The following is a 16,510-nucleotide window of genomic DNA, read 5'->3' as shown; positions in this document are numbered from 1 at the left end:
TTTGACCTCTGGAACAAGAATAATCATGATAACCCTGAGAAACGTTCATGCATGCCATAGAATTAACAAAACAGATGAGGGTTTCAGAGATTTGACACTTGTACGATTTGGTCTAGGGTTTCAGATTTGGGTTTTGAATCTCCATCAACGAGAATGGAAATCTAGTCTCAAACTTCATAGCCTAGGGACAAAGCGGCTTGACTCTGCCAGTTGGGATTTGAGAGCAAAGACAGAATAGTGTTTCAATCTCAAGGGATTAGAATCCGATGACTCAGATTTAGTGAACAAAAGGGGAAATAACAGCGGAATTCTTGGATTCAGAAGGCATAGGAGATGAAATCTCTAATCGATTTATGACCTTGCACTAATTTGGGTAAGGTTTGGTGACTGATTGGTTTGTGAGATTGAGAGAAAAAAGAGGGGAAAGGGAAAGAGAGTCAGACGGGTGAGGTGAAGAATGATTAGGTCTTTTGGGTAGGTTAGGGTCGTCTCTGAGTTTAAGATAGGGGAATAGGATCTGGGTCGTTGATCTTTTAGATCAACGGTCATAATATTTTGGGATTAAAACATTTTTAATGAGGGAATATGAGGGCCGTCGGATCTCTGCATTTGGACGGCTTGATTAAATTTGATGGAGTGTTGAAATTAAAGGGTAAATTAGGATAAACGTGGACCGTTGATCTGAAGGATGGACGGACCAGATGATTTGTGTTTGTTTTGTGTGTGATGGAGACGGGTGACGTGGCACGTTATGATTGGTGCAAATGAGATCACTTGGATTGCCAACATGGAAAGAAATGTGTGTTTGGGTTGGGTAATTTTTGGATTGGGCTTGAGTAATTGGGCCAGAGTAATTTAAAAAATAGTCATTTTACATTTGATTCAAGAATTACAATTGTGGCATTTCTGGTCTTTTAACCCCTTTTGAATTTAATTTAAATAAAATTAATAGTTTTCAATAAATGTGGTAAAAATTATAATTATTATTTTATACTTAATTATTTGAAATTAATTATTTATAAAATACTTCATTTTCCTAAATTGTAACACTAACTTCAAATTTTCACATAATAATCTAATTAACAAGAAATTAAAGAGTAATTTATTAAATTAATTATAGAACCTACGTATAAAAATTATTTTAATAATCCTAAAATAGTAAATATATTTGCAATTACATAATATCAATGCTATGTGATTAATTTTAAAACTAACGCTTGGTTAATTTGTGAAAAATAAATATTCATCACTGAAAAATACTTTAAAAATATTTATTATAAATTATTAAGTATAAATAAATTAATTTAAATAAGGAGAGTCAAAATTGACCGTCTAACACATTGGTCTTATACATAGAGGCCAGAGTGAACTCAAATGGCAAAAAGATCTAGAAAGGCTGCATAATTTCCCTGGCTAGTTTGATTCGAATGTAATAGTAGACAGCAAAGGCTACGTATTATTGTTAGCAGAAAAATGTTTGTTTTGCTTTCTTAGTTGTTAAATAGGGTCTAGCACTAAAGTCCGAATGAGCTAGCGTTTGGAAATACTTATACTTGGTTAAATAAAAAATTTGACAATTGTTATTGAATGTATCATATTGACAAATAAAATTAATAATTAAAATTTATTAAAGCAATACGATTTAATATGTTCAAACAAGTCTGATCATAATTGTGGAACTGGCCACATAGGGTTTTTGTCTAGGGTAGCTAGTGACAATGTTGTGTTTTACTACTTCGTTTTTGTCTAGGGTAGCTAGTGAATGATTTAATATGTTCAAACAAGTCTGATCCTATTTACTAGCTATCGTTTTTGCTTTACATATTTCTTCTGTAGTTCATGGTGTTTCTATTTTTTCTATGATTGTTATGGTAATACTAATGTTGTCTTCTCTTATCGTTTTGTTTTCTTATTTTTTTGAGCGAAGAGTTTTTCAAAAATCGCCTTCGGAGTAAGATAAGGTCTGCGTGAACCTTTGTAATATTTTTTAATATTTACTACCAGTAGATAGATGGAAAAGAGCGCGGATAAAGACACTTTTGACAAACGAGGGGCATAGTTCGGGAAATTGGCGAACAAGTCGTTTCACTTGCACACTGTCTTCCAAGTTCCACCCTTACAAATTCAACTTATTTCTTTCCCTTTTCCGTCCATTACAGAGGGTATTTGGCTAAGCTTATAAGCTGGTTAAATTGGCTTATAAGCACCTTTTGGTTTATTTACGCATTTGGTAAACACTCAAAGTGTTTATAAGCCAAATACTTATAAGCTAAAATCAATCATAAGTCATAAGCCGGTCACCCCCAACTTATGACTTTTTAACTTATAAGCACTTTTAGTTTGACCAACACTTTTACTAGTTTATCCTTAATAATATTTTCTAATTCACAAAATACTTTTCTCAAAATAAATTTCTTAACTTTCTCTTTATTCCATATTCGTTATTAATTCTTTTCTTTACAAAGAAATTTTTTATTTATAATCTTTTGAAAAAGATTTAAGGGTATTTTTATCATTTTAATAAAAGAATAGCTTATCAGCATTTTTTAATCAAACACATCAGCCGCTTATTATCAGTTTCACCAGTTCTATCCAAACACATAAATATTTATTTTAAAAATTAATTTTAGCATTTAAAAAAAAAATTCAGCACTACAAACTTATGAGTTATTTACATCAGCTAATTCAAACGTGCTCATAATCACCGCCATACAAACTACTTTTTCTCTCCAGTTCATATACACTCATCTTTCTCTCTCTCTCTCTAAGGTTTTTTTAAGGAAAGAAATTTTTTTTTCTAATTCCTAAAACCCTGTACGTTCATATATGATTAGTGTTGTGTTCAGCAGTTGAAAACTTTCTCTCTTAGCCATGGGGTCCACTTCTGGGGACGCCGGAGGTGGTGGTTCTCCGGCACTGGTTCCGATGCCAAGCGCAAATGCTCCGCCGCCTTTTCTGGTGAAGACTTACGATATGGTAGATGACCCGAGTACTGAGAAGATTGTGTCGTGGGGTCCCACCAACAACAGCTTTGTGGTTTGGGATCCCCCTGAGTTCGCCAAGGACTTACTGCCCAAGTATTTCAAGCACAATAACTTCTCCAGCTTCGTTCGTCAGTTAAACACTTACGTATGCATTCTTCTTTTTCTTTTTTTGATTGATTTTGACTTAACCTTGTGCTCTTAATGAACATAGAGTTGTTCTTGGTTGTGCTTTTGTTGATTGGAAACGGAAAGCGTTATGCTGCCAATCTTGTGATTGGTAAAGTTGGTGATAGAAATTATTAACTATTCAAATTTAAGTAGAAAGAAGATTCTTACGTAGAACCAATTGATTGATTGATTCGTATGATGTTTTATGGATCCGTTTTGTCCTGATTAGTTTAGGTACCATCGCAATCGCAATTCTTTCATCTAGAAGTGAGTGAAAGATGCTGATTCAGTGTCTTAATCCCTTCTTCCATCGTTTCTAGTAATGACACTGTTGTCAACGTATACAACCATATGGAGGCAGTATAGAATTTTGATAGGAGAAGCAGCAATTCACCATGCTAGTGGTTAATCCAAATTCATGTTCTAGTGATGTGGACAGAGAATGCGGACATATTGTTGACATGACATACACAATGACCTCTGTACATGTGGCGTTTGAAGTTACGCGCCAGTTAGTGATAGGGACAGAGATGCCAAATGTGGGCGCGTGCACCGGGGAACAGTGTGCTCTTTGGATCACTATGTTAGTCCTTTCGAGATGAAACTCCTCGTATGTCAGTTTACCGATTTGGTGATGAGGACTGAAACAAATTTTGAGACTATGAATGAACTGCTTCTTAAACTTGCCACAAAAGATTGCATGACTATTATTGACCTAGATTCAGATGTTATCCTCCAGCGCTGATAGTTAAAAAGAGACTAGCAGAGAGAAAACTACTTGTTTTGATAATTGAAACTCAATACAATGTGGCTCCTTATTTAGGATTTATTATCCTATTCTCATAAGTAAGAGCCTGATAAGTGTGGGCAATGAAGTGTGTGTTCTTTCCTAATGCATCCTAAGATTGTATTACTCCTAAGCGCCATCTCATCATGCTTGCTTGTTCTTTGAGGCTAAAGAACTTTTCCTGTGCCAGTTGCCGCCTAAAAGTTAATTAGGAGATAAGGTGATGCATTGAGTTTGAATGGAGCTCTAATTATTTGTAGATTTTCTTCGATTCTGTAAGGTAAATTTTAGCTAGTCATATTGATCACCAAAGGAGCCACTTGTGAAGTATCTTTCTTTCTTTCTTTTCCTACTTGAATAATTACCATTTATTAGAATAATACTATACCTGCTTAGGAAACCTCTAGCATGTCCTCTATAATATTTATTTCTTTTGCAACAAACAGGGTTTTAGAAAGGTTGAACCAGACCGTTGGGAATTTTCTAATGAGGGATTCTTAAGAGGTCAGAAGCATCTGCTTAGAAATATTAGTAGGCGCAAGCCTGCTCATGGACACAGTCAGCAGCGTCGGTTGGGGCTTGTGTTGAGGTTGGAAAGTTTGGACTTGAGGAAGAGGTTGAGAGGCTGAAAAGGGACAAGAATGTGCTTATGCAAGAGCTGGTTAAGCTGAGACAACAGAGCAGACTACCGATAATCAGATGCGAACAATGGTGCAGAGCCTTCAGGTTATGGAGCAGCGGCAGCAACAGATGATGTCATTCCTGGAAAAAGTTGTTAACAGCCCTGGATTCTTGGCACAGTTTGTACAGCAGCAAAATGATGGCAATAGGCGCGCGATGGAAGGCAACAAGAAACTCAGGATTAAACAAGATTTTCCTTCAGATGATCTTTCTGTTAGCCCTGCTGATGGACAGATTGTGAAGTACCAGCCTGTAATGAATGAGGGGGCAAAAGCAATTCTCAGGCAGATAATGAAACAAGATTCTTCCCCAAGGTTAGAGAACTTCAGCAACAGTCCTGAAAGTGTACTCATTTGTGATGGTTCACCCCAATCCAATGCATTAGACAGTGGAAGTTCCAACCGAGTTTCAGGAGTCACTCTTCAGGAAGTTCCACCCACTTCTGCCCAGCCATTTGCAAGTGCAACTTCAGCTGTTGCTGGTCAAAGTTCATCGGCTGCCATATCTGAGATCCAGTCATCTCCTCTCGGTAAATCTTCTGAAATTGCCGGCATTCAATTTTCAGATATACGTTCCCTGGTTGGAGGGCACGACTTACCTTCTGTTTCACTGTCTCCATCAGATATGACTATGCCTGAGCTCTCACAGCTACAAGAAATTGTACCTGTAAACAATATGGATACTGATGGACCAGAGATGGAGAATGGTTCTTTCATGGATCCCACATTGGGTGGAAATGGAAACTTGCCATTGGGAATTGATACTTTTTCTCCCGATCCTCAAAACGAGTGGCAGAGTACCTTGATGGACGATATAGGAGAGCTTCCTAGTTTGGGTGATCCCTTCTGGGAAAAGTTTCTTCAAAGCCCACTCCCTACCGAGACAGAGGAGATGGACTCGGTTGAAATAGAAGATATTAAGACTACTGAAACTGAGCCACTAGAAAATGGATGGGACAAAGCTCAACACATGGAACATCTCACTGAACAAGTGGAGCTACTAACATCAAACAGTAAAAAGGTATGATAAAGGTCACCAAAGAAAATGTACATGAGGTAATCTAGAAATCTCATCTCTTAGTGTTTTGGATCATGGGCAGCTTCCCATAAGATATTAGCTCTAATACCTGCTTTCACCTTTGCTCCTGGATTCTTTGCATATATGGAAACTCGTTTAGCTCCGTGATTCATCTGGATTAGTCTTATGTAGTTCACCTCAAATTTTTTGTTTCTTCCTTACATAAAGCAGAATGGACCTACCATAGTAATTTTTTTATGGAGGTTTCCTTTTTCCCTTTTTAGTTTTTCACTGTATAAGTCTCTGGTCATACAAGTTTGTAGAAATTACAGGACTCTTAATGCTGCTAACCGGCCGATGCCCTTTTAATCCTTCTATGTACTAGTCTGTTAGCAACATCTTTCGTTGCTGGCTTTGAAGAGAACTTAATTTATTGGTTGTGACTTCGTGGCAAATTATGTGCCTCTGTGTTTAGTAGTAATTTGCCTCCGTGAGTTGATTACATGAGAAGTTAGATTCTCAGTCTTCACAACAACTTAAGAATCTTTCTTGGCGGGCAGTTGGAAAAGTTGTGCAATCCTGGGAGAAAAAACTTATCCTGCCTGTACCAAGTCAATGCAAGATTGTAACCCGTAGCTTACTGGGGCTTTCGCTGTAGTTGGTTACTACTGTATTAAACATCAAATGCATGTGTTAATAAGAGAAAGCACTTGGTTTTGGGTTTCTGTGATGGTCTTGTATGTTCGTCTAGACAGAGATTTTCCAAAAACTATTTTCTGAACTGTGAGAACTCTCACTAAGATGTGATGGATTTTGTTGTCTTTCGCACTGTGGGGTTTTCTTTGGGTATGTATTCATTGTCTAGTAGGGTGATATATCTCCTTCGAGTTAGTCATAGCCAATGATGGCGTGTCTCACTTGCTCTCCCTCGTAGTTATTAAAAAAATATGATGTGACTATAGCATAATGTGACTTCAGCTTGATGTCATGGTATCAAAATAACTTGATCTAGTTGTCAAGTTGCGGAGGTCGACATATTGAACTCGTACAAACATCTGCTATCTATCAATGGATTGGGTTGGTAATGAGTTGTTTAACTTGGACTGCTATACTAGATATACCCATTTTGCGGGTGGAAGGGGGCAGTGTATATAAGGAAAATGGTTGTCATTTGTTATGTCGCATGCCAACATGAAATGACTTAAGTGAAAAAGAAGGCTAAAGTAAGCCCTGACCTTAACTGTATTGCAAATTCCAGCAGCTGCTCTTTGGCAGCAGATTTCATCATCCCCGCTTTCATCCTCCACAAGTTTAGCTTCTCTAGTCATTGAAAATCATGAGATTCTTGGTCATAGAAGTGGCAGAAAAGTCTACACGATTACCCATTTTGTGACTAAACTTCAAAATGCTTCTTCAGAGTAGGTGGTCCATTCTGTTCCATCATTTCACAGATAGAAATAGGATCTTAGCTGTCTTAGAGTTGGAACATTTGAATCATCATACAAGTATGAGCATTGTAATCAGGGCAGTTACATTCTCTTTCTCTTTAGTAGCTATAAATGTGTCAATATTGGCAACTATCCGAATTTGGATCCAACATTTGTACAATATCTATTTCTAACACAGTTTGGCTTGGTTTGTTGCTGATGTGGACTAACTGACGATGTCATTTAGTGGAAATCAAATGACTAAGTTGCCCCCCCCCCCCCCCCCCCGGGCAAAAAAATAAAATAAAAGAAATAGCAGTTGATCAAAAGCTAGTTATTTAGTTTTTTAACTGGTCGTCCCAAGGGCCAAGAAGACTAACTTATCAGATGATGAGGGTATATCGACTTCTTGTACACTTTGTGTAGTAACTATTTGGGCTGGTACCAAGTATCATGGTTCTAGTTGGCTATATGAAATGCATTTTTTCCCTAAGAAATGTCGAATGTTGACTCCTACAATAACGTTGCAATTTCGTTTCTCAAAAGAAAGCAACTCCTTTGATTACCCATCGAAGAAACTGAATAATCAGTAATTTTAGAGAAGGCGGCAAAGAGCATTCCACCTAAGGAAAACAGACTTCATTGGTGCGGAATAACAATGTAGAAGATTCATAATGTCAAGCCATCTCTTTATATAGAACTGCAGTTTGGAAATTCCAAAGATAAAAAAATCACCAAATACGTACAATGTATGTTATGAAGCATAATATGTATTTATAATCTATTTTCTCTTTTTGCTAAGAAGACCTCTTTAAATACACTGCCGATTCCATATTAATAGAAAGAAATACAACATATCCATTATAAGGTATAGAATGTAGATTACTCATTTTGGCAAGTAATGCAAATTAAAAAAAGATGGGTTCTGCAAAATACACTACTGTCAGCCATCTAAGTGCTTTTGCAGTCGTATTTGCTTCATTGTATCCTTAAACTGCTTTCACAGAGCAAATTGATGGAGTCCTTCTCACGTACTGCAGTTGGAGGTTTGCAACCAAAAGGATTAACCCTTGCTATCATTCCTTGAGTTTTAGGCATGCATCGAATTAGTAGTACATAAAGCTTGCTGAATAAAAGGATGTTGAAGTAGCTGTTGGGCTGTCCATATTTTCGAGGGTCATCTCGGAATCATAGGGTCTTAATTCAATCGTAATCTGCCAATGCAAATCTGATAAATCCAAACGCGAGTCCCAGTCATCATCTCTTCCACAGTGCACCCTAGTGACCATATATCATAAGCTTTTGCATGAAAACCACAGATCAAAGATTCAGGGGGTGCATAAAGTAGAGTCCCCCGATTGCTCAACGGAGTTCCAGTGATATATATATATATATATATATATATATATATATATATATATATATATATATATATATATATATATATATAGAGAGAGAAACACCAATTCTCAGTGACAATCCAAAGTCAGCCAACTTCAACTTGTGCATGCCAAGTTCATTAGCATCGAAAACCAAAACATTAGCAGGTTTAATATCACAATGAACCCACCCTCTTTTATGAACATCTTGAATACCCTTTAAGAGTTGATATGCATAGAAACCTATTTCCAATTCTGACACCTTTCCTCTCTTTAAATTGATCAAATCGTGCAGTGAACCACCACATGCATATTCAAGAAACAAATTGTAAGTTGGAATGTTGTTCTCGATGCTTACATCTAGGGGTGTACAAAGAAAACCGATAAACCGCACCAAACCGATAATTCGAGTCAAACCAGGAAACAAAACCCGATGTGGTTTGGTTTGATTTGGTTTGGTATTGAAAAATAAAACCTGACCATAATTGGTTTGGTTTGGTTTTAACTAAAATAAGTCAAACCGAAACCAAACCAACCTGATAGTATATTTATATAATTTTTAAAAATATTTTATACATATAAATATTTATTGTAATGTAATTTATAAATATTTCTTAAACTTTTTCACACTTTTATCTTTTAACGTATTATTTCAAGTTTAGACTGAACATTCTTGAATGATAAATAAATTTTATAACCCATAAATGTAGTAACTCAAACAAAAATTCAAATCAATACTAATGCTAACAAAAGAAATTCAATTCAATACTAGGAATGACGATAGTGTTGGATAATTATTTTAGATTTACATTGGTTTATAATGAAAATGCATAACTTAGTTTATTTTTTTCTTTAGTGCTTAGTTATGTGATTAATATTAGTACTTGTAGACAATAAATTTGCGTCAAGAAAATAATCGAGACTGAAAAATATTGCAACAATCGTAGTATTTGATTTCAAATAATATGAGTGTACAATCTCTATGAATCCTCTGATTCTTCTTTCCAATTGTAAATAAATCCAAGGGTCTTTCAGCTTGATCTTGAATATGTAGTTGTTACCACGAACGATGATCTTGAATTCAACTAGCACGAACTTTGATTTGAACTCGTACTCCTTGAATCTTGATTTGTTCTTCGTTCTTAAGCTTGAGCTTGATTACTTGAACTTGAACTTGATTTGTTCTTTGTTCTTGAGCTTGAATTTGATTTGTTCTTCGTTCTTGAGCTTGAACTTGATTGCTTGAACTTGAACTTGTGGAGGAATTTGCAGTGTTTGATCCACGAGCTCTTTCTTGCTTCTTGTTATATATTTTGGTGTCTTTTCTAGGTTATGAAGACCCCTATTTATAGTTGTGGAAGGGAAGAGTTATGATAAGAAAACTCTTTCGGACCAATCAAATTGAAGTGTGACAAGGCCGCATTTGATTGGCCAGAACATGTCACTTGCACACGTGGCGCGGTTTCATTGGCCTTTTAATTTGGCTTGGCATGCCTTGTCATTTTGACACATGGCACGATCCTATTGGCTCTTCCGTTTGACTTGGCGTGCCACGTTAATTGACACGTGGTACCAAACTGGGCCTCTAGGAAAATGATATTTTGGGCTTAATGAAGTGGGCTCATCAATTTAGTCCAATGGATTAAGACTTATTTATTTAATCCATATATATTTGACTTATATAATTAATCCAATTATATTAGCCCATACTATTTATTTGGACCAATATATCTTGAATTTAAAATATAGTCCAAATTATTTTATGGATTTAATTTTAATAAAATTTATATGCCTACAAATGCCCCCTACTTCAAAACTTGTCAAGGTATAAGCTTTAAAGACTAGCCTTGAAATATTAATGAAGACAATTTGTATCTTCCTTCTTACCAATGCTTTCACTGATTAACTCACGCATCCCTTTTCCACTTATAGCTTAAAATGACTAATTTTGTCAAATTAAGGAATAAAGTAACAGCTTTACTTGCTATTATTTCAGAAGTAGTATATCAAATCATAGATGGATCAATTTAATGAAATGATCAGCTATGCTTATTGATTTCACAAGGTTAATTTGGGTGTGACCTCTTTGCATTTGAAATTCTAGTGAAGAATTTCTTTTGTTTTTTTTTTCATTCACATGAAGTGGTAAGACAACTATGCCTTCATTTTTAGTTTCCAACAGAAATAACGTGCCTTCCTTCCTCGTAGACCAATGTTGCAATCATGGAAATTTGCAGAGACCTCAACTTGATCTTCGGACAACCATAACAGTAGAGTAGTTTCAAATATGTCAACCTTATCCACGTAACCGAACTATAGTTGTCAAAGAATTTGACTTCTTGCATGTCAATAGTAATACTCCTGCTAGGATATTTTCCTTAATTTACTAGAACTAGAACTATAAATATTCTTTCTTCAATTTGCATGTAACTAGGAAACATCACCGACTTGAGAGTCAAGTCCTTTTAACAGACAAACTAACTGATTCCACATCGACCAAATTATTGTCCGCTACCTCCAATACATGTATATAGACGTATGCTCTTCCCTTCCAAACATCAATTTGCAGCATTTGCAAGCTTGTCCAAGTGTTCCTTGACAGGTAAAAGTCTTTTTTTTCCACTTTTATTTACTATGTTTTCTCTTTTTATTGTCCTTTTTGTAGGTCAAAAGAGAAGGGTAAGTTCTTGTTCAAAGGGATGACCCATGCATGAAGAAGACGTTAGGATGTGAAGTGATGGGTATTCATCACGGCCCGAATATCGGAGAGATTTCTCTCAAGGTGGCCCGACTATCAGAGAGATTACTCTCAAAATGACCCGACTATCGGAGAGATTACTCTCAAAACGACCCGACTATCGGAGAGATTACTCTCAATGTGGCCCGACTATTAGAGAGATTACTCTCAATGTGACCCGACTATCGGAGAGATTACTCTCAAAATGACCCGACTATCAGAGAGATTACTCTCAATATGGCCCGACTATCGGAGAAATTACTCTCAATGTGGCTCGAATATCGGAGAAATTACTCTCAAAATGACCCGACTATCGAAGACTTCAACTTGAAGACCGACAGATTTGGAGACTTCAACTTGGAGACTTGAAGGGCTTAAATATTTCAACTCGAAGAGCGGCGAACTTGAAGAGTGGTGGACTTGAAGATTTCAATTTGGAAACTTCAATTTGAAGACTTTAACTTGGAGGGCTTAAATATTTCAACTTGAAAAGTGGCGAACTTGAAGAACGGAGAACATGAAGACTTCAACTTGAAAACTGACGGACTTGAAGATTTCAATTTGGAGACTTCAACTTGGAGGGCTTAAATATTTCAACTTGAAGAGCATCAAACTTGAAGATCGGCGGATTTAAAGATTTGGCGAACATGAAGACATAGTGAATTCCTGAACTTCAAATACTTGGTAGCTTCCTAAAAGACTATAGTCGTCCCATTGAAGACACAGGTTTACCATGGAGTACTTTCCCCTATAAGTCATATGAGATCCAAAGTTCAACAGAAGAATAATATTTCAGCCCGATTTTCAAATGTTGGTTGAATGAATTACTTCCATTATAATTCATTTGGACAAAGATTGGGGCAATATGTATCTTTTGAACTAATGCGACTGAACGTAGAATGAAACTCTAAGTTGCTTATGTATCTCAGTGAAGAGGATCAAGTCATACCGTAGTTCAGAATGGGTGGATTATTTTTTTATGTCCTAACTTTTGCCTAGGCCGCCTCTTTAGAGGTTTTCAACCTAGCAGACTTTTTTTTTATGTCCTAACTTTTGCCTAGGCCGCCTCTTTTGAGGTTTTCAACCTAGCGAACTTTTTTTTTTGGGTCGTACACAGTTTATACTCTTGCGGGCCAGGAGTATAGGAACATGCAGTTTAGGATCATGCGTCAAGGAGCGTTACGACTTGCAGTTTAGGCTCATGCATTGAAGAGCATTATAACTTGCAGTTTAGGCTCGTGCGTTAAGGAGCATTACAACTTGCAGTTTAGGCTCGTATGTTGAGGAGCATTATAACTTGTAGTTTAGGCTCGTGCATTAAGGAGCGTAGTGGTTTGAAATTTAAGCTTGTATTTTGAGAAGCTTTGCAACCTAAAGATTTTGCTCAAAATTGAAGAGCTTCATGACATGCAGTTTAGGCTCGTGCGTTCGAGAGCGTAGTAATTTGAAGATTTAGCTTAAAGTTAGAAATGCATCGCAACTTGAAGACTTGCTCAATTTTGAAGAGTTTTGCAACTTGAAGTTCAGCTCGAATTTGAAGAGCTTTGTGACTTGAAGATTTAGCTCAAAGTTGAAGAGCTTTGCAACTTGAAGTTTGGCTCGAATTTGAAAAGCTTTGTGACTTGAAGTCTTTGCTCGACTTTGAAGAGCTCTCGACTTGAGTCTTTGCTCGAATTTGAAGAGTTTTGCGACTTGAAGACTTTGTTCGAATTTGAAGAGCTTTACGACTTGAGTCTTTGATCGAAATTGAAGAGCTTTGCGACTTGAAGACTTTGCTCAACTTTGAAGAGCTTTACAACTTGAAGACTTTGCTCGAACTTGAAGAGCTTTACGTCTTAAAGATTAGTTCAAATTTGGAAAGCTTCATGACATACAATATAGGCTCATGTGCCAGGAAACATTATTACTTGCAGTTTAGGATCGTGCGTTTATGAGCATTATAACTTGCAGTTTAGGCTTATGCGTTAAGGAGCGTTACGAATTGCAGTTTAGGCTCGTACATTGAAGAGTATTATAACTTGCAGTTTAGGCTCATGCGTCAAGGAGCATAGTGACATGCTTAGACTCTTCAGTTTCATTCTCGGATGAAAACTTGCCCTCATTCTCGCCTTCTTGTTCTTCTTCTTCATCGTAAGGCTCAAAGACAGGTAGCTCTTGCTCTCCACTTGTGGCCATACTTAGTTACATAACATGAGCACGAGTTGCTAGTTTTTCAAATGTTTTGGGCTTTATGCCTTGTAAGATATAGCGAAGACCCCAACGCATGCCTTGAATGCACATTTTGATGCTAGAAGTTTCACTAAGGCGATCTTTGCAGTTGAGGCTTAAACTCCTCCAGCGGTTTATAAAGTCAAAAACTAGCTCATCCTTTCGTTGATGAGAGTTTGTAAGTTCGATCATGCTTATGATGTGTCTTGTGCTATAGAAACGATTGAGAAACTCTTGCTCTAACTGCTCCCAACTATCGATGGAACCAGATTCGAGATCGGTGTACCAATCGAATGTATTACCTTTGAGAGATCGCACAAACTGTTTGACAAGATAATCGCCATACGTTCCAGCATTGTTATAAGTTTCAACAAAGTGTGCTACATGTTGTCTCGGATTTCCCTTGTTGTCCAATTGTTGCAACTTAGGAGGTTGATAACCAACATGCATCTTCAAGTTATCGATTCTTTGCGTGTACGGCTTTGCATATATGAGAGATAATTTGGACGACTTAGGCTTATCTTTGATAGCCTCCACGATGAAGTCCTTTAATTTCTCAACGGGAATCAGACCTTCAGCGGAGACTTGAATCTCATTGGTTGTCGTTGCTTGCTTTTCGAAGGAGTCTTCTTTCTTTGAAGATTTAAAGGTGTTTGTGTGATTTCTCCCTCTACTATGCTATCCAATGTATTTGTTAACTTGAAAAGTTTAGCATCTTGATCTTGCACGCGCTTTGATAGGCTTTCAACTGATTTCGTCAAATTTGCAAGTTGTTCTTCTACAGTAGAAGCTTCAATAACCATTGCTTGCATGATCGCCGTAGAGGATAAAGAATAATATAGATCATTGCTGGGATAGATCTTAGAGGTCGCATTAATGAAGACTAGAGGAGATCCAACGCTCAAGTCATCATCATCGGCTTGCATGAAAGGTTTCTTGAACTTAGATAAACTAAGTTGAGCAAGAACCTTTTCGATCCTTTCGGCGACATCGTTCCCTTTTTGGGTCGCGCTTGTAGAGGATCTTGTTCCTTTTGAGTATGAAGATCCGACAATAGGGGTTGATGCGGACGACACTTGAATTGTTTGTTGTCCTAAAGAGCTTACTTTTCTTCTTGTAATTGGCCCAAATCTTACAAAGGTAATATTGGGGTTGTTTTCTACATTAGCAAAGAACTTAGAATTAGCAACTTAGTGGAAATTGATCTGGAGTTGATTTTCTTTGAAGCCATTTCGATGTTCTTGAACTTTAGTGATTGAAAAGTTGAGATGAGAGGTAGAGAATGTCTCACTGGGCATGCCATAATTTGTAGACATTACATTTGCGTCAAGAAAATAAAATCAAGACCGAAAAATATTGCAACAATCGTAGTATTTGATTTCAAATAATATGAGTGTACAATCTCTATGAATCCTCTGATTCTTCTTTCCAATTGTAAATAAATCCAAGGGCCTTTCAGCTTGATCTTGAATATGTAGTTGTTGCCACGAACGATGATCTTGAATTCAACTAGCACGAACTTTGATTTGAACTCGTACTCCTTGAATCTTGATTTGTTCTTCGTTCTTGAGCTTGAGCTTGATTACTTGAACTTGAACTTGATTTGTTCTTTGTTCTTGAGCTTTAACTTGATTTATTCTTCGTTTTTGAGCTTGAACTTGAACTTGATTGCTTGAACTTGAACTTGTGGAGGAATTTGTAGCGTTTGATCTACGAGCTCTTTCTTGCTTCTTGTTATATCTTTTGGTGTCTTTTCTGGGTTATGAAGACCTCTATTTATGTTGTGGAAGGGAAGAGTTATGATAAGAACAAACTCTTTTCGACCAATCAAATTGATGTATGACAAGGCCGCATTTGATTGGCCAGAACATGTCACTTGTACACGTGGCACGGTTTCATTGGCCTTTTAATTTTGCTTGGTATGCCTTGTCATTTTGACACATGGCACGATCCTATTGGCTCTTCCGTTTGACTTGGCGTGCTACGTCATTTGACACGTGGCACCAAACTGGGCCTCTAGGAAAATAACATTTTGGGCTTAATGAAGTGGGCTCATCAATTTAGCCCAATTAAATGAGACTTAATTATTTAATCCATATATATTGGACTTATATAAATAATCCAATTATATTAGCCCATAATATTTATTTGGACCAATATATCTTGAATTTAAAATATAGTCCAAATTATTTTATGGATTTAATTTTAATAAAATTTATATGCCTACAGTACTTAATAGCTATACTATTATGGCTTATTAATTAGCAATATTTATTTTATGTAATTTTATTATTTTATCTTTGTTATTGAATATTTTAGTATAATGCTATGACTTATCTCATATTATTGTGTTATTTTCTTGGAAAATACATTATATGTAGTTATATTTTACTAGGATTTAAGAAATATTAGGAGCACAAGTTACGTATTTTATGCTATGTAGACTATACCGGAAAAAAATCCGAAAATCCGAAAACCCGGAAAAAACCACAGAAAAATCGAGATTGAAAAATCCGATTTCGTTGGTTTTGTTTGGTTTATAAATTTAAAAACCCGACATCATTTGTTTATTTGATAATTGAAAAATACGAACCAACCTCACCTATACACACCCCTACTTACGTCTACTCGAAAGTACTGAACCACGTTGGGACAACCTCTTAGACTTTCCAAGATATGTGCTTCTCTATGGAGTGAAATTGAACGTGGGAGATCTGCACATTTTACAGCAGCAGCTGAAGCGCATAATAAAAAGGAATCGATTTTCACTGTGTAATACACTTTGCCGTAAGACCCCGCACCTAGAACAAAAAGCTTTTTCCACTCCATTGTTCCTCTTCTCACTTTCTTCTTTCTCTGTTAAGCTAAATGAATGATTGTGTAAAATATTTATAGAAAACCCTTAAATCCTTATTTGATGTGGAAAAGCTTTCCTAAAAGTAGCCGCTAAGGGGTTGTTCGTATAATATTTTTTGGTAACTTTGTATTTCCAAATTATTAAATCCTTTTCTGACGAGGAGAGGGTAATTTCCTCCGCTAGCGTAGTGCTTTATTCCTCTACATGGATTTCCTAAATGCACCCAAGTAATTTCTTGCGCATTACTCAACTTTTGCCTAGTTAA

The 16,510-nt window shown here is 36.5% G+C and overlaps 1 protein-coding gene and 1 pseudogene across 1 annotated transcript; one reads left to right on the top strand and one right to left on the bottom strand.

The window, feature by feature from the left end:
* The first annotated feature begins 2,747 nt into the window (after positions 1 to 2,747).
* Positions 2,748 to 5,818, top strand: LOC107797913 (heat shock factor protein HSF8-like; annotated as a pseudogene).
* Positions 5,819 to 8,262: 2,444 nt separating this feature from the next.
* Positions 8,263 to 16,224, bottom strand: LOC142177188 (mitogen-activated protein kinase kinase kinase 20-like). Its single transcript, XM_075245655.1, has 3 exons — positions 16,001 to 16,224; positions 8,515 to 8,803; positions 8,263 to 8,449 (listed from the first exon to the last, which is right to left on the bottom strand). The coding sequence occupies exons 1-3, from the start codon at positions 16,215 to 16,217 to the stop codon at positions 8,263 to 8,265; spliced, it is 693 nt and encodes a 230-aa protein (XP_075101756.1). The 5' UTR covers positions 16,218 to 16,224.
* Between the last annotated feature and the right edge of the window lie 286 nt (positions 16,225 to 16,510).

The sequence above is a fragment of the Nicotiana tabacum genome, chromosome 23, assembly GCF_000715075.1.
Source record: "Nicotiana tabacum cultivar K326 chromosome 23, ASM71507v2, whole genome shotgun sequence".
NCBI lineage: Eukaryota > Viridiplantae > Streptophyta > Magnoliopsida > Solanales > Solanaceae > Nicotiana > Nicotiana tabacum.
This window is presented reverse-complemented; position numbering and strand designations above follow the sequence as displayed.